This window comes from Mesoplodon bidens (genome assembly GCF_964165515.1).
Source record: "Mesoplodon bidens genome assembly, chromosome: X".
Taxonomy (NCBI): Eukaryota; Metazoa; Chordata; class Mammalia; order Artiodactyla; family Ziphiidae; genus Mesoplodon; species Mesoplodon bidens.
This window is the reverse complement of record NC_138163.1, coordinates 111,527,044-111,554,560: the sequence shown is the minus strand read 5'-3', so window position 1 is coordinate 111,554,560 and position 27,517 is coordinate 111,527,044. Positions and strand designations below refer to the sequence as shown.

General features: G+C 36.4%; 1 protein-coding gene across 2 annotated transcripts in view; it reads right to left on the bottom strand.

Annotated features, from left to right (window-relative positions):
- DMD (dystrophin) overlaps window positions 1–27,517 on the bottom strand; it is a 2,087,389-nt gene that overhangs the window by 1,557,619 nt on the left and 502,253 nt on the right. For both annotated transcript variants that reach the window (XM_081221405.1, XM_081221404.1), the window contains exons 8-9: window positions 14,541–14,722; window positions 13,173–13,304 (exon numbers count right to left, since the gene is read on the bottom strand). In XM_081221405.1, the coding sequence (XP_081077531.1) occupies window positions 13,173–13,304; window positions 14,541–14,722 (314 nt within the window). The remainder of the gene's footprint in view (window positions 1–13,172; window positions 13,305–14,540; window positions 14,723–27,517) is intronic.

Genomic DNA, 27,517 nt, shown 5'->3' with positions numbered 1-27,517 from the left:
TCTATTTTCCCATAGAAGAACTGATAAAAATATGATAATGTCCTCAGATCAAACCACAAAATTTCATTTAACACCTGATGTATTTAAAGTAGTAATCATGATATTGGTGCCAGTTTTTGAGAACCTACACTGTGCTTATTCCATGGAAGGTTCCTCATATAATTCAATTTACTTAATCCTCCTAACAGCTCTATGAGTTAGATATAACTATCATAACACACATGAGGAAACTGAGGTCCGGAAAGGGCAAGAAACTCTGTCAAGGCCACATAGCTAGAAAGTGGCAAAGCTGGAATGTAAACCTAAGCCTCTCTGATGTCAAACTTTGGGCTCCCTCCTCTTTGCTCAACTAGTGCTTTCCTTCTCAAGAAGTGATGCTCCTGTGGGTAAAAGTGGTTTCATTTTGAGGTTTCATAAATGACTGTTTCCCTGCTTTTGGAGTATCAGGTGCATATCTTTATCTCAACTAGCTTCTAGGTAATAGTGCAATTTCTGGACTTGGACAAAAATTCCATCAAGCCCTGGGATACTTTAACATAAACTTCTGACTGCCTACACAACATCCCTTTTCTTCTCTATGTCCTAATAGAACCTGCTTTGATTCAGGAATCACCCTGTCCCATTTGGCTATATGATTCAAGGATAGCTGACTTTCGATTGGTTTAAGCCAGTCATGGTAGTATGTTCTGTTTCCCCTTATTGGTTTAGGCATGAGGATGTGCGGTAATCCTGTCCAATAAAATGCAAGAGAAATATGCTAGGGAGCTTCTTGGAAATGCTTCCTCATTCTTAAAAGAGGCACACATTTAGATTATGATATACATGTATTAATCTATATATGGTTTCAACAATTGAGTAGCTTCTGGGGAGAAAATTAAAATTGTTCTCAACTTTCCAATTTACACCAGTTTTAGTAGGATCAAAGTTTTAAAAAGAGAACTAGAAGAAACCATGGGAGAATCTTTCTTAAGCACCCTTTCAATAGCAGTCATTTATAAACATGACCTCCCCTGCCAACAAAAAGTCATTAAAGATTAAAGAATTTCAAACAACATAAAATAACATTCTGAATGGAGAAAAACACCACAAATTCAAAAGACAAGTAGCAAACTGAAAATTATTTGTATTCCATGTCACAAAAAATGGCTAATGCACTTAATATATAAATAAGCCCTGCAAACTGATAAGAACAGATACTATTCCAATTGATAAAAATTGGGAAACATGACAATTTCCCAGAAAAAGAAATCCTACTTGTTCTTAAACACATGTAAAGATGCTCAGTCTCTCTCACAGTAAGAAAAACTGCAAATACCTGAAATTTCACTCACACACACACACACACACACACACACACGTAAGGGGTGGCAAGGATAAGAATATTTAATTTTAACTGACTTTTATCCTTTTTATTTTTCAATCATATTCAGGCATATCCTGTAGCAAAAAAAAAGTTAAATAAAATTGATATATAGAACTTTTGCTGAGACTACTTCCTTCAATTTATCATTCAACTCCTGAAACATGCCATTTAGTGTGAGGTAGAAGATCCTTGTGCAGATGTGAGAGTGTGTGCAGGTTGGTATGTATGCATGAAAGAGAGAAAGAGCAAGAGGAAAGAAGGAGGAGGAGGAAGTAGAATAACTGAACAGCATAATTTAAAGACATGCTCTAAGGCAAGATCCGGATGTAAGGGGGATTGTATAAAGGAAGAGGGTCATAGATAAGACTGACAAGGTTTGCCAGATTAGATAAAGTTGAAAACCACACTAACAGACAGGAAGGAAAAGGTGCTAGAAATAATCCACAGTAGCAATGGGTAGGAATTAAGAATGAATTAGGCATGAGGGAGTTCAGGGAGGAGTCACACATGGCTATATGGGTTCAAGCCTGGGTGAGAATAAATGTCAGAAGAGACACTTGGCCCCATGGGCCAAGATGAGGCCAGCTTTAAATATGTTGAACTTGAGGTTATGGTAAGACATCTGTGTATGGAAACTACTAGCCAGCAGACAGATGAAAACTGTAGAACTGGACCATTTCAGGGGTAGGGCCGAAATGCTGAGAAGCATGAATTGTGTCTGAACAGACACAAACATTGAGGGCATGAGCACACTTTGTATGATGGGCACTTCCTTTTGTTCTAGTTTGTGAGCATCTAAATGCCATTTTTAGCTCTACAGTTATCCACTGTATCTCCATCTAACTTATACTTTATAAATATTTGTCATCTAAAATATATAAAGATAACTGTTTTTCTTAACTTCAATTATTTTGAAAAGACCCATAAGTATGTTTTTTTTCTATTTTTCCCCTTTGTTATTAGAAGAGCCAATTTTATGGTTTGTGTGTAATTACTACTTTTGCAATGTTTTACAGATTTTTATAATATGGAGGCTGTTGCTCTGTAGTGTTTCTACATACTTTATGTTTAGTATCTCTATTTTAAATGTTCAATTGCTTATCTCACAAATGCACAAATAATTATTTACCTGTCCTGCTGGTGACAGGCAGACAGTAGACAGCTATTGTTCATCAGGCAAAGAGGAAGAAGAGAAAGATTTTTCTTCCCAAATGCTTTCCAGCATTTATAATATTAGAAGACTAAGGATAATGGTGATGAAAAAGGAAGAGAGCCTCTGGCTGATCTGGCTGGGAGTTTCAAATAGCGAAACATCAAAACTCTACTGGAAGTCATGACACCTGCTTTGAGGCCCAGTTCTGCCAGTTACTTGCTGCTTACACAAAACCTTCACTCCATTAAAATTCCTCCTACGTTAAAATGAGCCTAATAAGATCATTCCACAGGTGTACTGCGCTGGTCAAATGAGATATGTATTCAAAAGGCTTTTAAAAACTGCAAATGTAGGGGCTTCCCTGGTGGCGCAGTGGTTGGGAGTCCGCCTGCCGATGCAGGGGACACGGGTTCGTGCCCCTATCCCGGAAGATCCCACATGCCGCGGAGCGGCTGGGCCCGCGAGCCATGGCCGCGGAGCCTGTGTGTCCGGAGCCTGTGCTCCGCAACGGGAGAGGCCACAGCAGTGAGAGGCCCGCGTACAGCAAAAAAAAAAAAAAAAAAAAAAAAAAAAAAAACTGCAAATGTTAGATAAAGAAGAGAGGTGCTTCTTTTTTGCTCTGGCAAGATTGAGAGGGATGTGATTCCCTTTTATTCTTATAAAATTATAAGAGTATAGGCAATGTATGGATAACTTTCCAAAGCCTGATTCCTTTACTTTGTGAGCTTCTTAGAGAGCAGAAGACATTATTTGGGGCTCAAAATGTTTATTAAATGAATGTGGGCATCTGTACCCTAAGCTGTGCAAGGAACACAAAGATCTGCCTTTATAGGCAGAAATATAGGTATGTCCTTATTTGTTTATTTATCTTCCACGTTGTTTCCAGCATAAGGGTAGTTTCCCAATGTCTCTAGAAGAAGGATGAGGCTCATGTGCAGTTAACACAAGAGGAAGGGAACAACCTGATACTTCAGGGCACCTTGGAAAAGCCATGTGATACCAGTCTTATTGTTAGCTTACAGGTAATGGATGCCCTCCTAATATCTGCATCCCAAGGTATTAGACAGTAGCAGCCAGAAAAACACCCCCTCAAAGATGTCCATGTCCTAATCCCTGGAACATACGAATATGTTACATTATATGGCAATGAAGAATTAAGGTTGCAGATGAAATTAAGTTTGCCGATCAGCTAGCCTTATGATAGACAGTTTCCTATGTTATCCAGGTAGACCCTATGTATTCAGGAATCCTTAAAAGTGGAAGAGAGACACAGAAGAGTAGGTCAAAGGGATGTGATAAGAAAGACTCAACTTGCCCTTGTTATCTTTGAAGATGTCAGGGGTCATGAGCCAGGGAATGTGGACAGCCTTTAAAAGCTGGAAAAGACAAGGAAATATAATCTCCCTTAGAGCCTCCAGAAGGAAAGCAGTCCTGCTGACACCTTTTTATAGCCCAGTGAGAACCATGATGAACTTCTAAACCATAATAAATGATAATACAGTTGTGTTGTTTTAAGCCACTAAATTTGTGATTATTTGTTACAACCACAAGAAAACTACTATATCTATTCATAATCAGTTAGAAGAATGGCTTCATCCAGGAGATATAGGCTTTTGTCCACATGAACATAAACGATTCAGTGTAGGTTTATTACGTGTCACAATGCAGTTAGCCCCTCACTTTCATTCTCTCTTGAACCCACCCCAATCAGCAACACCTCCAAAAAAACCATACTCCACCGAAATTACTCTTATCAAAGCAAATATCAGCTAGAGTGAGCATATAACTTATTGGCCAAAATGCGACAGAGAGTGAATACAGGTGTTTAGAGAGCGAACAGAGGTGCTATTAGTAAATCCACTGTGATAACTGCTATATGTCAAGATTTCCCAGGGGGCTTATCCCACTGACATTTCACTGGTTAATTTTCAACACTAATGTTAGTTGAACTAATCAGCAATACTTAATGCTGTTAAACACTCTTCTCTCCCTGAAACATTTTCTCCTCCTGGCTTCTACAATACCACACACTCCCCCTTTTCATCTCCTCTTTCTAGCAATCCCTTTTATCTCTTTTGCTGATTCCTTCTCATCTCTAAGCCTTAGGTGATCTCATCCAGGTGACTTTTTTTCTTAGGTGATCTCAGCCAGGTCAATGGATTTAAATACTATCTATGCTGTTGATGACTTCCAAATTACCTATCCTCAACTCTGATCTTAGAACCCCAGCTTTATGTATATTCAAGTCTCATAAGCATCTCAAGATTAATATGTTCAATGTGATACACTGCATTAACAAAATAAAGTTTAAAAATCATGTGATCATCTCAGTAGATGCAGAAAAATAATTTGACAAAATTCAATATCCACTCATGATAAAAACTCACCACAAAGTGGGTACAGAAGGAACTTACCTCAACATAATAAAGACCATATATGACAAGCCCAGAGATAAATATTTTCTCCCATTCTGTAGGCTGCCTTTTCATTTTATTGATGGTTTCCTTTGCCGTACAGAAGCTTTTTAGTTTGATGTAGTCTCACTTCTTTATTTTTGCTTTTGTTGCCTTTGGCTGTGGTGTCAGATCCAAAACATCATTGGCAAGACCGATGTCAAGGAGCTTTCGGACTATGTTTTATTATGGCAGTTTTATGGTTCCACGTGTTACATGCAAGTCTTTTATCCATTCTGAGTTGATTTTTGTGTGTAGTGTAAGATAGTAGTCTAGTTTCATTCTTTTGCACATGCCTGTCTAGTTTTCCCAGCACCACGTAATGAAGAGACTGTCCTTTCCTCCTTGTATATTCTCAGCTCCTTTGTTGTAAATTATCTGACCATATACATATGGGTTTACTTCTGTTAAAATGTCCATATACCCAAAGCAATCAAGAGATTCAATGCAATCCCTAACAAAATTCCAATCACAGTTTTCATGAAAATAGAACAAACAATCCACAAAGGACACCAAATAGCCAAAGCAATCTTGAGAAAGAACAAAACTGAAGACATCAAGCTCCCTGATTTCAATTTATATTACAAAACTATAGTAACCAAAACAGCATGGTATTGGCATAAAAAAAAAGACACACAGATCAATGAAACAGAATAGTGAGCCCAGAAAAAAACCCAATCCCTATCAAAATTCCAATCTCATTTTCACAGATATAGAACAAACAATCCTCAAATTTGTATAGAACCACAAAAGACCCAGAATATCCAAAGCTATTTGCAAGTCATATGTCTGATAAGGGATTAATATCCTAAATATATAAACAACTCATATAACTCAATAGCAAAAAACCCAAACAATCTATTTTAAAAATGGGCATAGGATCTGAATAGACAGTTTTTCAAAGAAGTCATAGGTAACAGGCACATGAAAAGATGCTCAACATCACTATTCATCAGGAAATACAAATCAAAAGCACAATGAGATATCACCTCACACCTGTTAGAATGGCTATTATCAAAAAGACAAAAAATAACAAGTGTTGGTGAGGCTATGGAAAAAAGGGAACCCTCGTGCACTGTTATTGTGAATTGAAACTGGTGCAGTCACTATGGAAAACAGTATGGAGGTTCCTCAAAAAATTAAAAATAGAACTACCATATAACGCAGCAATTCCTCTTCCAGGTATTTAGCCAAAGAAAACAAAATATTACCTCAAAAAAGAGGTTTGCATCACCATGTGCACTGCAGCATTATTCACAATAGCCAAGAAATGGAAACAATCTAAGTGTACATCGATGGATGAATGCATAGAGAAAAATGTGACACCCAGACACACTCACATACATACATACATACACACACACACAATGGAATATTATTCAGCCATAAAAAGAATGAAATCTTGCTATTTGCAACAACAAGGAGGGACCTTGTGGGCATTCTGCTAAATGAAATAAGTCAACAAGAGAAATACCATATCATCTCACTGATAAGTGGAATCATAGATACAGAAAACAAATTGGTGGTTGTCAGAGGCAGGGGGTATGGGGTGGGCAAAATGGGTGAAGGAGGTCAAAAGGTACCGACTTCCAGTTAAAAAATAAATAAGTCATGGGGATGTAATGTACAGCACGACAACTATGGTTAATGATACTGTATTGAAGTTGTTAAGAAGGTAAATTTTAAAAGTTCTCATCCCAAGGAAAAAAAATTCTGTGACTATATGTATGGTGATAGAGGTTAACTAGACTTACTATGGTGATCATTTCACAACATATACAAATATAGAATCATTATGTTGTACACCTGAAATTAATATATTATATGTCAGTTATACTTCAACTTAAAAAAAAAAGTTTAAAAGATTAACACGTTCAAAACTGAGCTTCTAATCTTACTCCCAAACTTGCTCCTCCTATAGTCTATTCTATTTTGGTTGGCGGCAACTCCATTCTTCCTATTGTTTAAACAAAAACCTTGCAGTAATCCTTGGTTTCTCAAACTCTTTCATAACTCACACCCACTATGTCATATGGAGCATGATCTTGATGAAATGGTGGCCTCCAATTCTGCTACTAGGTATGCCATCCCAGAGAGCATGAAACAGAAAGGCTCACCAACCAAATTAATATGTTCAAATCCCAACATTTATTAAATCATTTTAAAGCATATGGAGAGAAGCAAGGTGAAACAGATGGAAGGTGTAATGCAATTAGGATAAGGTCAAACAGAAGAACCACCACGCTATTTAAATCTTGGGTTATACAATATCCATATGTTTTGCTGTATCAGCCTTTCCTGTTGATGGTGTGGTAGACAGAACCAGAGGTGAGATTTGAGCAAGGCACATTCTTAGGACAGAATGTACCTAAGATGACCACATACACTTGCTCTACTGGAAAGATGCAGGGGCAAGTATAGCTGACCTATAGCTGTAGCTCATCAGTTAGTCTGCTAAACAGTTATAGGATTTATTTGCATTTTTTATGTAGAGCACTTGGGAGGCCATAAGACATACTGAGTATCATTAATCGGTGGCCAATTTAGGAATGATGAAGCTGCCAGAGGTGATATCATCATACCTTATAATTTGGTCTTTTCATCTCTTTCCATCTATAAACAATATTCTTGTGTATTTCACTATTTATTCCATCTATTTTTAACATCTGAAATAGGGTCAAGTTACTATCTAAAGCTGACACTCATTTTGACCTCTGCCTATGTCTCACAGGCTATTTGCTCCTCATCAGCTAAATTTAACACATAGGTTTCACTTATATTTCATAAGCTATTATTGAATAGTTTATTTACACTCTAAGTTTAATGCCTCTTGGAAGTATCATCTATCATCTTTGTTTTCTTACGGCACAGTTAAATATTCTCAAAAAATACAGCTAACACGTGTTCCACATTGAATTGGCAAACCCTGTAGGTTATCCAAAACATATCCAGAATTCAAATACTATGCATCATTCTCACTGATAGAACCATTATGAAAAACAATACGGACATTTATCAAACATTAAAAAATAGAACTACCATATGATCCAGCAATTCCACTTCTCAGTACACATTCAAAGGAAACTGAAAACAGTATCCCAAAGACACATCTACACTCCCATGTTCATTGCAGCATTATTCACAATAGCCAAAATATGAAAACAAACCTAAATGTTGGTCAATGGATGAATAAAGAAAACATGGTGTGTGTGTGTGTGTATGTGTGTATGTATACACACAAACACATATATACATATAATAAAATACTGTTCAGCCTTAAAAAGGAAGGAAGTTCTGCATTTGAGAAAACATGGATGAACCTGGAGGACATCATGCTAAGTGATATAAGCTAGATACAGAAAGACAAATATTGCATGATCTCATTATATGTTGAATCTTAAAAAAAAAAAAGCCAAACTCATAGAAACAGAGAGTAGAATGGTGGTTCACCAGGAGCTGGAAGGAGGGAGTCATGGGGAGTTATTTTTTTTAATGGGTACAGGGTTTCCATTTTGCAAGATGAAAAGAATTCTGGAGATAGATGTTGGTAATGGTTAGACAATTTTATGAATGTACTGAATACCACTGAACTGTACACTTACAAATGGTTAAAACGTTGACTTTTACATTATGTGTATTTGACCACAATAAAAAAAATGGGGGGGGGGAATAATCCAAATCCAAGCCTCTGTCATATCCTGCCTGGATTACTGCAATAACATTCTATCTAGTCTCCTTGTTTCCATCCTTATTCCTTTGGTCTATTCTCCACAAAGCAGCCATGTTGAAATAATGTGAGTTTATGTCATTCCTCCAATAGCTTTCTACCTCATTGGTAATAAAAACCTAAGTCTTCACCATTACTTACAAAACCCTATGTGATCTGGTCCACTACTACAGCTCAGACACCATCTCTTAGCACTGTGCCCCTAACCTGTACCTTTCTTTGAATAGTCCAAATAAATATCCCCACAACTCAGGGCTTCTGTACTATCTGTGTTTCTTCCTCATGGGTTTATCTTCCCAAAGGTACCCATACCTCTTTCCAGTCTTTACTCAATATTTACTTTCTTAATGAATCCTTCTCTGACCACCCAAACTGATATTTTAACTTTTCTCCACCATGTACGGCATAGTCCACCTTCCTCTTTTATTTATTTTTTCTTTTTAGCATTTACTATTGTACTTACTACTAAATTTTACTTTACTTAATTCATGTTATTTTCATATTATTTGAAATGTTATTTTACTTATTTATACTTGTTCATACTATGACTCTCCCATGAGCACATGTCCTCCATTAAGGCAGGAATTATTTTGTGTATTTGTTTACTAATGTGTCTTTTGATCCTATAATAATACCTGGCATATAGTAGGTGATTAATAAATAAGTGTAAAATGATTACATAAATTAATATTACTCCATGTGTGAGAATCATAGTAGAGAAAATTCAGTGGTAGTTAGTATAACTAACATGGGCTTGGAGTCAGATAAATATGAACTTAAATTCAGGCTCTGCCACTTATTGGTTAGGCCTTGAAATTTGGATTAAATTGGCCAATTTGAAAAGGAGATATAAGTCATTCTAGGCTGAGAGAACCATAAAAGCTAAGAAAAGAAATTGCTTGGCACTTGTGCAGGAAAGAAAGTGACTTAATTTGGTTGGAGTAAAGAAAACATAAAATAGATTAGTGTGAAATAAGCATGAAAATATAAATTGTTAATAGATCATGGAGCTTACTGATGAAATTTGGGAGAGTGGAGTTATTATAAAGGCAAAAGGAAGTGAAGAAAGTTTTGTGAATTATGTTATTAAAGCTGTTAATAAGAAAATCTAATATGATATAGAGGGGACTAAGCTAAAAAGAGTGATATTGATTGCAAAGCTATTTCTGTAATCTAGAAGACATGTAGTGAGAGCCTGAATCAGAGGGCATTTATGAATACTGAGGGAACACAACTTAATGGAGAAATGCTGTGAAGAAAGAATTGATAATACATATTTCATTATTGAATAGCAGATCACTACAGAGGCAAAAGAGTATGTCACATATTTAAGTCTCAAAAACTGTTGAATAACATCCCCATTTACAAAACAAAAAGGACAACAAAACAGGTTTGTGAGCAATGAAACAAGGTTCACTTCAGGACATAGGAGGTTTGAGAAATCAGTGGACATCAAGGTATAGATACATACCAAAGAGTTGAAAATGAGGCTGTAACTCAAGAGAGACTGGAAGTGGTGAAAACATAAATACAATGATCATGAGCATACAGCTTCAAGTCAAGAGATTAAACCATATTGACAACAGAGAGCGTATACAAAAAAGAAGGTCAAAGGATCTCACATGAGACTCCTATGCTAAGGGAGTTGGAAGAGGAGGAAGAGCCAGATAATGAAAGAGACACAGGACAGTTAGAGGTGGAGAAGGAGCTGGTAAGTCTAGAGGCTATAGGAGAAGTACTTCAGTGACGGTACAAAGCCTGAGAGGTGATGAAAGACATTGGATTTGGTGACCAAGTATAATTATTTGCTGAATAAACAAATGTATAAAAGAATAGATTACAAAAAATGGTCTGTGAAGGAAAATGTCACATAATAGTACATTAACAAGATAAAACGGAGTGGTGTGTTTGGACAGAGGAGGTGTGCCTACAGGAGTTTTGGCTAGGATGAGGTACCAGGAGAAAGAGAGAAATGGAAAGTGAAAAAGATATTGGGGATGTTTGATATTAGATTAGGAGTAGAATGAGAGGCATGATCCAAGTCATAAAAATAGGAATTCAGTGTAACTATAAAAAGGATGCCCTCCATTGAAGAATGGGTGGTAGTTAAGTGATACAATGAAGGAAAAGTTAGGGTTCATACCAGAGAGTATTGCTTCTTGGTAAATTATGAGAAAAACTGATTTATAGGCAGAGATCCTGAGACAGGTCAGATTACTTCACCTCAACACGTTCACAAACTGCAATGACTATAAATCAGATTTTCTAAGTTGGGACAGATGGGGATACTTAATGTTTCTAAGATACTGGGAACTTTTACAATAATTTAGGCATTTTATGTTTCCCATAGGGAACAATCACCCACATGGCTCTCTCTTCTGTTATGGAAAACTGCACCCTTACTTATAGACCACCAAGTAAACACTTGAATGAAACCCTCTCATGGAACCCAATCTGGCCGATCATTAGAAGTGGATCAGATATAACCTGTAGGGGGCAGTACAGGCTCAGCCCCTCTGAGAAACTCTTTAGAAAAAATTTTCTCAGTAAATAGTTAAGACACAAATTTATCAAACCTAACTATGTGTAACACCATCTTCTGATGTGCTTCCTTTAGAAACAGGTAGGATATATCATTCCTCACCAATTGTGATTCATGTTTCTTCTTTTCTAAAGGATAACAATACGTTTATTTCAATGGCTTATGTTAAGTTAAAATAGATATGTGAACTGCTCAATATTTTATGATATATTACATATTTTGTAATATTTAGATAAAGAGTGAACAAATACAGTCTAGCAAAATTAAGTCCATTTATAATTACTTCATTAAGGAGTCATACCTGAACAATGCCTTAATGAGATGGTAATGAGGTAAAAATGTGCTGCCAGAATAGGCACTGGAGAAAACCTTCTGGAAAAGGCAGCCCAGTGAAGTGAAAATAAGAGGGAAAAATACTCCTCTCTTTGTCTTGGCTAAGACTTCTTTATTTTAGGAGGTACAACACGTATTAAATCTTGTAAGTTTCAACTGGAGGATGGTGATTTAAAAAAAAAAAAAAAGCCTAAAGAGTCAGGGAGAGTCAGGAGGGTAGGAGGGAGAGGGAGGAGGAGCAAGGAAAGGGTGGGTATGCTTAAACTTAAAATGGAGATAAAAAATAGTACCTCCCACCTCTAAGAGTTATTATAAGGATTTTATTAGTTCATATAATGTATACACATAGCATACAGCTAACACTCAGTAATGTGTGGCAGAATTCTTTTTATTTACTGATAATGAAGAAACTGATTAGGTTTTTTGTTCAAGACTATACAACTTTGTGAAAATGTGGATGGGAATTTAATTGAAGATGAGGCTGAGTCACATAATCATTTTCACTCATCTCCTTTGTTCAACTTTGCAAGAAAACTAGCCAAGGATAAAAGGCATAACTCTGCCCTGAAATACGTTCCCCTGGCGGAAGCTTTCAGTGTTAAAATTTTTCACGCATCAGTTAACTATGCCAAATAAATCACTAATTAAATACAACCACTATCTTAAAAAAAATCGATGAGTCTCCAAAAATGTATACTTTTCTCCAATGGGATCAAGACGATAATTTCTAAATTCCCATTCATTGTGTAGCATTGAGAAAAGTCACTTCCGCAAGAATTCTTCAAATTGCTCTTCTAAGCAAAATAAATGAGATTTTCTTTTAAAAGGAAATTTTAGCAAATCCAGCAATTCTAGCACATGCCATTCCCATGCTCTAACATATACAAGACTATAATTTCTTGTATTTTTAGGTTTTCTACAACACTGCAATAATGATGGAAAACGCTACTGAGAAGATTCATTATGCGGAAAATATTGAATGGTGCATAGAATCTGACCTGGTTTGAGTGTGACTTTCTGGTATAAATACTACAGAGCCTGCTATCAAGTTTAAATTGGCAAAATTAAAATCTATCATATGAAGAAGCTTACAGTTATATTTTTCTTAAATAGAATATAAATACATACTTATACAGTGAAAATATAATAAGGGCAATATATACAGTATATATTTCCTTTAGGTATCAGATATCTAGAAAAATCTCCCCAAGTAATGTGACTAGTAAATTTCATCCATTTTCCCATTCTTTTAAATGACCTCTCTTTAATAAGCTTTGTGTTTTGGTTGGTAGCCTTTATAAAAACTAATCTTACAGGTAATTATATAATGAAAGTACAAATCACTATTATAAGAATCCCCATTCATGAAGAATCAACATACATTAAACCTAGAGAGGTCTCAATAACAAAACAGCATCATGTGAAGTATCTAATACAACTGAGAACAATGAAACGGCTCCTGATGGTGGAGAAAAAAAAGGCACTGCAAAATTCAAACAAACAAAAACCATGCTAGGTTATCTACAAACAAAAACCATGTTAGGTTATCTTGGGTGAAGAAGTTCTTTGGTTTGGAGAACAGAGAGTAAATGTTGACAGACCTGTGAAGGAAATGGGCTCCGTGTGGGGTCAGAGGTGGTGACATAAGCAGCCTGTGTGTAGGCATAGCTCTTGAACCGAGGCTTAGGAGAGGAAGGAGTTCGTTCATAGCCCTGTGCTAGACTGACTGTGATCTGCAGAAGGGTTCGGGAGAGGAGGACAGAGAGGAGGAGGAGACATGATAAGTAACCCTGGAAGGACTGCTTTCCAGCACACTAGAAAAAACGAATGTTAAATGGAAACTGTGAGATGAAAAATTTAATCCTAAATATATATAAGTGATATTAGAAACTGGTACACTCCAAGAATTGTGGTGCTCAATGTCATGTTGGAGAACAGGTAGTCAGGGAAGAGAGGAGGATGGGATTTAACCATAAAGATTCCATCCTGACACACCTCCAGCACTAATATGGGATGCTGCTCTTCAAACTGGCAAAAACAAGCAACCCAAAGCAATTTTCTCTGAACCCCAAGTAAACGAAACCAGAATTCATCACGTCAATACCTTGGAAAGGACTGAAGCTTTCATAAGCTAAATATAGAATTAGCTCAGTAGAGTGAGAAAATTAGGCCTGAGAGCTTTCCACGGCTTCAGCAGAAATTTTGCTAAAGGCTTTTTCATCATTGTTTGTGTCAAAGAAAGTTAAGAAAAAAAACACCCTAATAAATATACACCGTTGGGAAGAAGTGCTAGCAATGTAACAGAAGAATCCCACTGGATTCTGTACAATATCATAAAAGTCTTCATCATATGTATTCTCTATTTAATTTTTATTTAAACTATTTTAAACTAATTTTATCTTATCAAAAATATTACCTTGAGTATGCAAAATTTGTTACTACAACAGCAAGTTGCCACTAAAAATAAGAAAACATTATTAAACAGAGTACTTACCTCTGCTCTTGGTCTAGTTCCTTGCTTTTTGCTCTAGTTGATGGAAAGTTTAATGTGTTTATGAGTCTATCTTTTATTTTATTTCACTTTACACAATGGAAATGCAATGTATTCTGTGTCCCATATTCCTATAACATGATGCATATCAATAGCAGAGTATTTTAACAATGTGCCTTGAAAACAACATTATTGTCCATGATATCAGATGAAATTTAGGTTTACAGAGTCCTCTCCCTCTCTCTCCCTCTCTCTCTCTCTCCAAATACACACACACACAGACACACACACACAAAGCTATATATACATTATTTGTGTACATGTGTGTGTGAATATATATACATATATATATACTATGCTATATATATACATATATGTGTATCCATCCATAGACAATATAGATATGTGTGTATGATATCTAAAAATCCATATAAAACAGAAAATATCATTGATATTAGCTATTCTTTCGATCTTTTACCTGTTGAGAATAGTGCATTTGATGGTGTAATTGAAAATGTTCTTCTCTAGTAACTTTTGATGGCCTTGGCAACATCTCCACCTCCTGGATGGCTTCGATGCTCACTTGTTGAGGCAAAACTTGGAAGAGTGATGTGACGTACATTAAGATGGACTTCTTATCTGGATAAGTGGTGGCAACATCTGTAAGCACATTAACACCACACATCAATTTTTGGTTTCTATATCTGAGTGTCTAAAAGGGGAATGAACAAATCAATGTTACAGGGAGAAGACAGATTAATGAGCACTCGATTGTCCATGAATGTCCTCCAGAGACTAATTAGAACGTGGTAATCAGGCCTAAAATGTCCTTCCAATTTGGCAGACCAATGAGATGAGCACTAAAGTTAATTTCTTTTCCTTGTTCACATAAAAACTTCATTCCGCAATACTTTTTCCTAAGTCAAATTGCCAAACTAGCCCATCTAAGAGAGTGGTTTTCATTAGATAAGAAACAAAAATAAAAGATTGCATCTTCCTTTCAATGGAAAGTTATAATAGCATGTCAATTAAAATGGTGCACTGGTAATTAAACAATTACACCAAAGAGCTTAATGCCCTGGCTTCCAGTAAAGAAAGCTTGCACCTCCTAATCAAATTTTTGCTGGTGAGTAAGCATGTAAAGAGCAAAATAATGTCTCTGTGTTGAAATGAACCATGTATTTCTACAATCAAAATAAAATAAAACAACTATATACCATAAGCATAATGATTTGTAATATTCCTTAACTATATTAAAAATATTTCTTTACATTATGGTGCATCTGTTAAAGTCAGATATCACTTTCTTTCTTAGACATTAGAGATAAATTTAAAAGTCCTTCACATAAAGTTAATCTGACATTATGTCCTTTGCCACATCTAGGGAATGAAAGAAACCCAGCATTTAAAGTCAATAATAATTCATAATAACACATATAATAAGTGGCAGCTCCTTCAAAAGCTTCTTTTGCTACTTGGCATTACAATTTACCCACTGTGCTCATTCCAGGGAACCAAATGCAATAACAATCCTTTATGTGAAGAGTACCATTAATCCCAGAAGTGTTAAACATAAATCCTGGCAGGAGGCCAAGACAACTTAGCAGCAATGTGCCAGGCATTGTTCTTGCCATAAATTTATCCTAGCTCAGCTAGCATTAAAAGATCTGTTTTAAGTTAAATATGTATATTCTAGTCAGGTGTTCTGTTTATAAGTTAAAAAGACAAGAGTCAAGTTCACAAGCATAAAAGGAGGTTGAACAGGTCACTTAACTCCATTCCTTCGCAAGTCACAGGAACATGATTAATCAGAACAACTACTTTTAAAGTATTTTTAAAAAGAGAAGCAAAAAGTTAGCTAATGTTCCTTGGTCTGCTTCTATCCATGGTATAATACAGTCCTTCTTAATTTTTAATGTGCATATGAATCACCTGGGGATCTTTTTAAAATCAGAATCGGATTCAGTAGGTCGGGGTGGAGCATGAGGCTCTGCATTTCCAGCAAGCTCCCAGGTGATGCTGAAGCTGCTGACTTGAAGACCATACTGTGAGTAACAAGGGTCGGAAAAAAATGACACAGAAGCACGCTCTTATACTACCTTCTGCTTCATTGTTTTGCTTACTTGTTTTCAAAAGATACTTATTGGACACTTAAATGCATAACGCTTAAAGGTACAAAGTTATTGATATTTAATACATATTCTCTGCTCCCTATTATAATTTAATTATTAGCCAACAGATGGTGAAGATAATTTTTTGCAAATATTTTTTAGGAAAGAACTAAAGAATACCTTGTGTATAAGTACTGCCTTTCTAAAAAAACAAATCTTACTAACTTAGCATTGAAATTCTAAAATCTACCTTTCATTTGATAATTGTTTTTCAAGTGTTCATTGTATGGCAGATACTATACTTCTTCACAATATGTTTTTGTAACTCTAGAATGTTTTCTTCCTTCTCACTAGTAACTAGTCAGTTTTATCTGTAATGAGCAAAATTTAGAATTGTTTATTTTTTAGTGCATTAAATAAAACCATGCTGTGAGAAAGGCACTGAATTTTAAAAGGTTGTCTGTGTAAATAAAAAGTTCCATGACTATTTACTGCTATATTAGACATGGGCATATGTATGTCTGGCCTCAAATGCAAACCATGATCAAAATAAATAAAGGTAAAAATAGATCTAGCATTATTTCTATTGCCCCAAGCAAATGTCAAAAATTGTAGCATATTTTATCTACATAAAACACCTTTCGGATGAACATGAATATTCATAAATATCGATCACTACAATCACTATTTGATCAAACTATTGATATTTTTGCCCCAATCTATTACCATCCCACCTCAGAAGTTGTACAGGATTCAGCTGTACCAGTAAGTAGAATCCAGTATTTCTTTTTCTTTTTACAAAAAGGAAATTAGATATTCTAAAATATGTTGAATTCCTTCCAAATATATTTACTAAAGGCCTATTAAATTTTAAATATTTTAATAGATTATCCAGGAGATTAACAAGACAGAGAATCCATGGATTCTGCTTACAGTTTGGAATAATAAAATAAGAAGAACAAAATAATTGCACTGCTAAAGAGAATTTAAAATGTGTTCCTCTAACTGGCACAGCCAGTGCTTTAATATGTTCAGAAAAAGGAAGAAAGTATACATTACTGGAGGATCAGAAAATTCTTTATAAATAGAAAACCGAAATAAATTTGTATAGGGTTTCATTAGGGGAAAACCTAATGAAATGGAGAAAGGTATTCTAGGCAGTAGAAAAGCATGAGTAAAAGTACAGAGGTAGGGACAGATTAGACATGCTCTGGGAAGAGCACCTTTGGGTGTCTTAGCCACAGAGTTGAGAATAGTGATTAATAGGAAAAAATGGGAAGCTTGTATGCAGAACACTAAGGGATCATCAATAGCAAAGTAGTCAATTTGGCCTTAGTTCAATAGGTTGGATAGTAACTAACTACTTTTGATCAAGACTGTAACACCATTAAATTTTTTGTAAAGTAAAGCCATTAAGCACAGAATGGAACAAAGGAGAAAAAAACTAGAGGCAAGTAGGAGGCTGGGACCCAATCCAGATAGGAGGTGTCAGAGAACTAAAATAGGCTGTGTAATGAAAACAAGGGGATGCATAATAGAAAATCTAAGACATCCCCAAAATAACTTCATTCAATTTCAGATCATTTACTCCACAGTCTTTGCGAATGCCTATATACAAAATCCTGTCCTAAATCCTGGGGGTACAAAGATTAATAAACTGAAAATGAAATGGAGGAAGGAGGATTGAAGGAGGAAACTGCTTGTTCTGTAGCCATGGTAACAAGTAGCCACCAACACAAGTTTCAATCTCATTTAATCAATTAGCAATTACCTGCCTACATGGTCTTGATCATGCTTCTGCAAGCCAACCAACATCAACCCCTCCCTTCTGAAAGTCTGCCAATCAGAAGTGGACTTGCTCCAATGACCAAAATTCTGAATGCAAACCAATTAACAGTGGTCTCACCTGAGTAACAAACCATGCTTCTAAAGATGACATTAACCTACTCCGAAGTCTGACTGTTCATAAATCTCTTGACCCCTGGGTTTCCCCACCAAACCTAAGAATTTGAGGAAAGTGAGAATGATGGGATGTGATTTCCTTTTTTTTTTATTATAAGACATTAAAATACACAAAATAAAAGAAGTGGGTGAACCCCCAAAATAAGAACTTAAAATTATATGAAAGTTATCTTTGCACTAAAAACCTTATTATATAATGGGTTGATTGCCACAAAAGTTTAAATTAATAATTTCTAACCCAATCTTTGAAACCAGTTCAGGATGGAAATGTTGAGAACTCATAATACTGCCAGAAAATGTTATTTTATGAACAATAACACTGATTCTGATGAGTGTTTCTATAGTCACCAGAATTTTAATATTGAGGGCTATAATGGAACAAATAAACCATTTAGGGAAATTGCATATTTTTCAAAGAAATTGAAGCCCACAGCGGTTTGATGGCAAGTTCAAAAGCTAGTTCAAGTCAGAATTAGAACCCAGTCAGTGCATCATACTTCTCAGTACCTTACCTCCATTTTTTCAGAGAATGCTATCTTACTGCATTTGAAAACCAAGTATCTCAAAGTCATTATCTAAATGATGACCCTGTGATCCATGTGGTTCCATTACCAAACATCACCTACACTCTCCAAAGTAGTAGTGATTTCTATTTCTAATAAGTGAGGTATAACAAGAGTAAATACACATAAAAATGCAATTTCAGCAGTAATCAAAGAAATGCAAATTAAATAAAGATGGAAGTGATTAACTATACTCCATTGCCTATCAAATTATCAAAGAATGACAAAAGGATAACAATCAATGTTGCAGAAGTGTCAGCAATTTGGCCAAACTCCTACTTTGCTGGAAGAGTATCAGTTGGTTCCAACGTTACAAAAAACATTTTGGCTATATCTAAAAACAATCATATTCAATGACCCAGTAATTTTCCTCCTAGGAATCCACCACAAGGAAATAATCAGAAATTTAAAAGAAGATTTATATAAACAATGTGAAATTTAAGCCCTCTTTACAATTAGAAAAGAAATATTTATCACACAAAAAAGAAAAAAAAATCAGACCATTCCAAATTGCTTGAGAGAAAACTAAAATTAGAAAGGATCAAATATGTAATTGTATGTGGACATACTGAGCCCTGAACCAAGATGGCTGAGTAGAAGGACGTGCTCTCACTCCCTCTTGCGAAAACACCAGAATCACAACTACCTGCTGGACAATGATCGACAGGAAAACACTGGAACTCACCAGAAGAGATGCCCCACATTCAAAGACAAAGGAGAAGCCACAATGAGACGGTAGGAGGGGTGCAATCACAGTAAAATCAAATCCCATAACTGCTGCGTGGGTGACTCACAGACTGGAGAACACTTATACCACAGAAGTCCACCCACTGGAGTGAAGGTTCTGAGCCCCACGTCAGGCTTCCCAACCTGAGGGTCCAGCAACGGGAGGAGGAATTCCTACAGAATCACACTTTGAAGGCTAGTGGGATGTAACTGCAGGACTTCGACAGGACTGGGGGAAACAGAGACTCCACTCGTGGAGGGCACACACAAAGTAGTGTGCTCATAACAACCCAGAGGAAGGAGTAGTATGGGAGGGTCTCCTGCAAAGGTGGGGGGTGGCTGTGGCTCACTGTGGGGACAAGGACACTGACATCAGAAGTTCTGGGGAGTACTCCTTGGCATGACCCCTCCCACAGTCTGCCATCAGCCCCAGCAAACAGCCCAGGTAGGCTCCAGTGTTGGGTTGCCTCAGGCCAAACAACGGACAGGGAGGGAACCCAGCCCCACCCATCAGCAGTCAAGCGGATTAAAGTTTTACTGAGCTCTGCCCACCAGAGAAACAGTCATCTATACCCACCACCAGTCCCTCCCATCAGGAAACGTACACAAGCCTCTTAGACACCCTCATCCACCAGAGGGCACACAGCAGAAGCAAAAAGACCTACAATCCTGCAGCCTGTGGAACAAAAACAACATTCACAGAAAGATAGACAAGATGAAAAGGCAGAGGGCTATGTACCAGGTGAAGGAACAAGATAAAACCCAAGAAAAACAACGAAATGAAGTGGAGATAGGCAACCTTCCAGAAAAAGAATTCAGAATAATGATAGTGAAGACGATCCAGGACCTCGGAAAAAGAATGGACCCAAAGATCGAGAAGATGCAAGAAATGTTTAACAAAGACCTAAAGAATTAAAGAACAAACAAACAGAGATGAACAATACAATAACTGAAATGAAAACTACACTAGGAGGAATCAATAGCAGAATAACTGAGGCAGAAGAACGGATAAGTGACCTGGAAGACAGAATGGTGGAATTCACGGGTGCAGAACAGAATGAAGAAAAAAGAATGAAAAGAAATGAAGACAGCCTAAGAGACCTCTGGGACAACATTAACAGCAACAGCATTCTCATTATAGGGGTCCCAGAGGAGAAGAGAGAAAGAAAGGACCTGAGAAAATATTTGAGTAGATTATAGTCGAAAACTTCCCTAACATGGGAAAGGAAACAGCCACCCAAGTCCAGAAAGTGCAGAGAGTCCCATACATGATAAACCCAAGGAGAAACACGCCGAGACACATAGTAATCAAACTGGCAAAAACTAAAAACAACAAAAACAAACAAACAAACAAAAAAACCTAAAAACAAAGAAAAATTACTGATAGAAGCAAGGGAAAAATGACAACACACAAAGGAACACCCATAAGGTTAACAGCTGATTTCTCAGCAGAAACTCTACAAGCCAGAAGGGAGTGGCATGATACCCTTAAAGCGATGAACGGGAAGAACCTACAACCAAGATTACTCTACCTGGCAAGGATCTCATTCAGATTCGATGGAGAAATCAAAAGTTTTACAGACAAGCAAAAGCTAAGATAATTCAGCACCACCAAACCAGTGCTACAACAAATGCTTAAGGAACTTCTCTAAGTGGGAAACACAAGAAAAGAAAAGGACCTACAAAAACAAACACAAAATAATTAAGAAAATGGTCATAGGAATATACATATGGATAATTACCTGAAACGTGAATGCATTAAATGCTCCAACCAAAAGACACAGGCTTGCTGAATGGATACAAAAACAAGACACATATATATGCTGTCTACAAGAAACCCACTTCAGACCTAGGGACACATACAGACTGAAAGAGAAGGGATGGAAAAAGATATTCCATGCAAATAGAAATCAAAAGAAAGCTGGAGTAGCAATACTCATATCAGATAAAATAGACTTTAAAATAAAGAATGTTACAAGAGACAAGGAAGGACACTACATAATGATCAAGGGATCAATCCAAGAAGAACAATTATAAATATATATGCACATAACATAGGAGCACCTCAATACATAAAGCAACTGCTAACAGGTATAAAAGAGGAAATTGACAGTAACACAATAATAGTGGGGGACTTTAACACCTCACTTACACCAATGGACAGATCATCCAAAATGAACATAAATAAGGAAACAAAAGCTTTAAATGACACAATAGACCGGATAGATTTAATTGATATTTATAGGACATTCCAACCAAAAACAGCAGATTACACTTTCTTCTCAAGTGCGCATGGAACATTCTCCAGGATAGATCACATCTTGGGTCACAAATCAAGCCTCAGTAAAGTTATGAAAATTGAAATCATATCAAGCATCTTTTCTGACCACAATGCTATGAGATTCGAAATCAAGTACGGGGAAAAATCCCATAAAAACACAAACACATGGAGGCTAAACAACACTTTACAAAATAAACAAGAGATCACCGAAGAAATCAAAGATGAAATCAAAAAATACCTAGAGACAAATGACAAGGAAAACACAACGTTCCAAAACCTATGGGATGCAGCAAACGCAGTTCCTAAGAGGCAAGTTTATAGTTATACAAGCTTACCTCAAGAAACAAGAAACACCTCAAATAAACGATCTAACTTTACACTTAAAGGAACTAGAGAAAGAAGAACAAACAAAACCTAAAGTTAGCAGAAGGAAAGAAATCATAAAGATCAGAGCAGAAATAAATGAAATAGAAACAAAGAAAACAATAGCAAAGATCAATAAAACTAAAAGCTGGTTCTTTGAGAAGATAAACAAAATTGATAAACCATTAGCCAGACTCATCAAGAAAAAGAGCGAGAGGACTCAAATCAATAAAATTAGAAATGAAAAGGAAGTTACAACAGACACTGAAGAAATACAAAGCATCCTGAGAGACTACTACAAGCAGCTCTATGCCAATAAAATGGACAACCTGGAAGAAATGGACAATTTCTTAGAAAGGTATAACCTTCCAAGACTGACCCAGGAAGAAACAGAAAATATGAACAGAGCAAGCACAAGTAATGAAATTGAAACTGTGATTAAAAATCTTCCAACAGGGCTTCCCTGGTGGCACAGTGGTTGAGAGTCCCCCTGCCAATGCAGGGGACATGGTTTCGTGCCCTAGTCCGGGAAGATCCCCCATGCCGTGGAGCAGCTGGGCCCGTGAGCCATGGCCGTGGAGCCTGCGTGTCCAGAGCCTGTGCTCCGCAATGGGAGAAGACAGAACAGTGAGAGGCCCATGTACCGCAAAAAAAAAAAAAAAAAATCTTCCAACAAACAAAAGTCCAGGACAAGATGGCTTCACAGGTGAATTCTATCAAACATTTAGAGAAGAGCTAACACCCATCCTTCTCAAACTCTTCCAAAATTTGCAGAGGAAGGAACACTCCCAAACTCATTCTATGAGGCCACCATCACCCTGATACCAAAACCAGACTAAGCTACGAAAAAGAAAGAAAATTACAGACCAACATCACTGATGAATATAGATGCAAAAATCCTCAACAAAATACTAGAAAACAGAACTTAACAACACATTAAAAGGATCATACAACATGATCAAGTGAGATTTATCCCAGGAATATAAGGATTCTTCAATATACCCAAATCAATCAAGGTGATACACCATATTAACAAACTGAAGAATAAAAACCATATGATCATCTCAACAGATGCAGAAAAAGCTTTTGACAAAATTCAACACCCATTTATGATAAAAACTCTCCAGAAAGTGGGCATAGAGGGAACCTACCTCAACATAATAAGGGCCATATACGACAAACCCACAGCCAACACCATTCTCAATGGTGAAAAACTGAAAACATTTCCTCTAAAATCAGGAAGAAGACAAGCTTGTCCACTCTCACCACACTATTATTCAACACAGTTTTGGAAGTCCTAGCCAGGGCAATCAGAGAAGAGAAGGAAATAAAAGAATACAAATTGGAAAAGAAGAAGTAAAACTGTCACTGTTTTCAGATAACATGATACTATACATAGCGAATCCTAAAGATGTCACCCGAAAACTACTAGAGCTAATCAATGAATTTGGTAAAGTTGCAGGATACAAAATTAATGCACAGATATCTCTTGCATTCCTATACACTAATGATGAAAAATCTGAAAGAGAAATTAAGGAAAAACTCCCATTAACCACTGCAACAAAAAGAATAAAATACCCAGGAATAAACCTACCTAAGGAGACAAAAGACCTGTATGCAGAAAACTATAAGACACTGATGAATGAAATTAAAGATGATACCAACAGATGGAGAGATATGCCATGTTCTTGGATTGGAAGAATCAATATTGTGAAAATGACTATACTACCCAAAGCAATCTAAAGATTCAATGCAATCCCTATCAAATTTCCAATGGCATATTTTATGAAACCAGAACAAAAAATCTTAAAATTTGTATGGAGACACAAAAGACCCCAAATAGCCAAAGCAGTCTCAAGGGGAAAAAATGTAGCTGGAGGAATTAGACTCCCTGACTTCAGACTCTACTACAAAGCTACAGTAATCAAGACAATGTGGTACTGCCACAAAAACAGAAACATAGATCAATGGAACAAGATAGAAAGCCCAGAGATGAACCCATGCACCTATGGTCAACTAATCTATGACAAAGGAGGCAAGGATATACAATAGAGAAAAGACAATCTATTCAATAATTGCTCTTGGGAAAGCTGGACAGCTGCATGTAAAAGAATGAAATTAGAACACTCCCTAACACCATACACAAAAATAAACTCAAAATGGATTAGAGACCTAAATGTAAGACTGGACACTAGAAAACTCTTAGAGGAAAACATAGGAAGAACATTCTTTGACATAAATCACAGCAACATCTTTTTTGATCCATCTCCTAAAGTAATGGAAATAAAAACAAAAATAAACAAATGGGACCTAATGAAACTTCAACGCTTTTGAAAAGCAAAGGAAACCATAAACAAGACGAAAAGACAACCCTCAGAATGGGAGAAAATATTTGCAAACGAATCAGTGGACAAAGGATTAATCTCCAAAATATATAAACAGCTCATGCAGCTCAATATTAAAAAAAACAAGCAATGCAATCCAAAAATGGGCAGAAGACCTAAATAGATATTTCTACAAAGAAGACATACAGATGGTCAAGAAGCACAAGAAAAGATGCTCAATATCACTAATTATTAGGGAAATGCAAATCAAAACTACAATGAGGTATCACCTCACACCAGTTAGAATGGGCATCATCAAAAAATCTACAAACAGTAAATGCTGGAGAGGGTGTGGAGAAAAGGGAACCCTCTTGCACTGCTGGTGGGAATACAAATTGATACAGCCACTATGGAGAACAGTATGGAGGTTCCTGAAAAAACTAAAAATAGAATTACCATATATGATCCAGCAATCCCACTACTGGGCATATACCCAAAGAAAACCATAATTCAAAAAGACACATGTACCCCAATGTTCACTGCAGCACTATTTACAATAGCCAGGTCATGGAAGCACCCTAAATGCCCATCGACAGACGAATGCTTAAAGAACATGTGGTACATATATACAATGGAATACTACTCAGCCATTAAAAGGAACAAAATTGGGTCACTTGTTGAGACGTGGATGGATGTAAAGACTGTCATACAGAGTGAAGTAAGTCAGAAAGAGAAAAACAAATACCGTATATTAACCCATGTATGTGGAACCTAGAAAAATGGTACAGATGAACCGGTTTACAGGGCAGAGGTTGACACACAGATGTAGAGAACAAATGTATGGACACCAACGGGGTAAAGCCGCACTGAGGTGGGGATGGTGGTGTGCTGTATTGGGTGATTGGGATTGACATGTATACACTGATGTGTATAAAATTGATGACTAATAAGAACTAATAAGAATTTAATAATTATATTAAATTCAAAAATTCAACAAAAAAAATGACTACATACTGGGGAATTCTCTGGAGGGCCAGTGGTTAGAACTCTGTGCTTCCACTGCAGGGGGCCCGGGTTTGATCACTGGTCAGGGAACTAAGATCACACAATCCTGCTGCACAGCCAAATAAATAAATAAAAGACTTTACACTGGATGGGTTTTTGTTTGTTTGTTTATTTATTTATTTATTTTAATTTTGGCTGTGCTGGGTCTTTTTTGCAGCGCAGGGGAATGTGGGCATGTGGAATCTTAATTCCCCAACCAGGATCAAACCCGCGTCCCATGCATTGGAAGGCGGATTCTTAACCACTGAACCACCAGAGAAGTCCCTGGATGTTTCCATTTATATGACCATCTTGCAAAGGCATAACTATGGGGCCAGAAAACTGTTCACTGGATGCCAGGGGCTGGGAGTGGGGGAAGGGTTGACTATAAATGAGTATGGGGGAATTTTTTGAAATGATGAAACTGTTCTGTATCCTGGTTGTTGTGGCAATTACAAAATTGTATACATTTGTCAAAACTCACAGAACTGCACATTAAAAAGGATGTATTTCACTCTGTATAAATAATACCTTAATTTTTAAAAAAATGAGTAAAAAGAGCCCACTGTGTGGGAGAGGGACCTAAAAGCCAAAATTATATAAAAGTCAGCAAAAATGATACTTAAAATTTTTTTACAATTGAAGATGTCATTACTCAGATTAAAACATTTACAATGCCAAAAACTAGGATATAACTACACTGGAAGGCTAGAGAAAGGTGAAATGTGTGTTGGAGGCAGCAGTAAGTGTGCAGCTGTTATGAGAGCTAAATCCTCATCTTTCATTGTAGGAATTCACTGGATAATGTTTAAATCTGAAAAATCAAGACAAAGCAGGATAAGCTTTCTATTTAGAACCATGGAGGCAAAATCAAAGGCTTCAGCTAGAAAATTGGAAGCTGGAAAGACTCCCACCCTGGGTTGTGGGAATCGTGGGTGAAGAGGGTTGGGACAAAAGACAGCTAGATTTTTCTTTCAAGTCTTAAAACTTTGACTCTTCGAACTATGTATATGCATATCTTTGATGACAATAAAACATTTTAAAATGAAAAAAAATAATAATAATTGTATGTGAGTACTACAAAGCCATTCAAAATGTTGCTTTTGAAGAATATTTGATAATATATAAAAATAAATTCTTTATAAAGTAACATCAAAGATAAAGATGTATAATTTACATATAATATAATAAAAATTTTTATGGAAAAGGCTAGGGGAACATACTTTAAGACATTAGTGAAATGGGTATGCTGGTGGGATTGAAAATAATTTACTTTTTCTCTTTCATCCTATCTATATCTTCCACAATATTCCGCACTCACTAATTTTATAATTAGATACTATATTCTATAGTAAAAGTATCTGTAAAGATCAGAGACAATAAAATCAAAGTTGCACAAAGTTTTCTTTTAGTATGCCCTCATTCCCAAAAAGTCAATACGAATGAGTTTGTTAAGAAACTGGTGTTTTCAACAAAACTGTTCTTATCTTGGGCAATCAACCTCCAGAAAGTGTGATTAGCCAGCTGCCAGACAGAACCTTGAAATACCTCTGGGAAATCTAAACAGGAGCCTCCACTATCTAACCCTCAGGTCAGTTTTCTGCCAGGAGAAAGGCAGGAACTGAAATACTGGATTATAATGTATATCATGTGTAATCAGAAAGAAGCAGGATTTCAAAGATAAGAGATTTATAAACATGCACTCACAAAGTTTGGTCAGACTTTTAAGAGCTTTATAACAAAATTAAGAAGGATGCCATGTAGAAACCATGATCAGAATAAACCTGGATCAGTTCCTACAAAATCTGTATTAGGAACAAAACGATAAATAAATTCGCTGTAAGAAAAAGAGAATGGGTGAACTGGAAAGAAGAAACTTGTGGTCCAAAACCAGACATGGTGAGATAGCTCTAAATATGAAAATGTGAACACATATTTGTAAACACAATAAAAAATCCTGTGTTTGCTAAAATAACCAAACGCACAGATGTGAAATTCTAAAGAACTTACTGCTGGAAGCAGAGTAGGTTTACACCTGAGGTCTATAAATGAAGAGACAATGTCATAATGTCATCTGATCT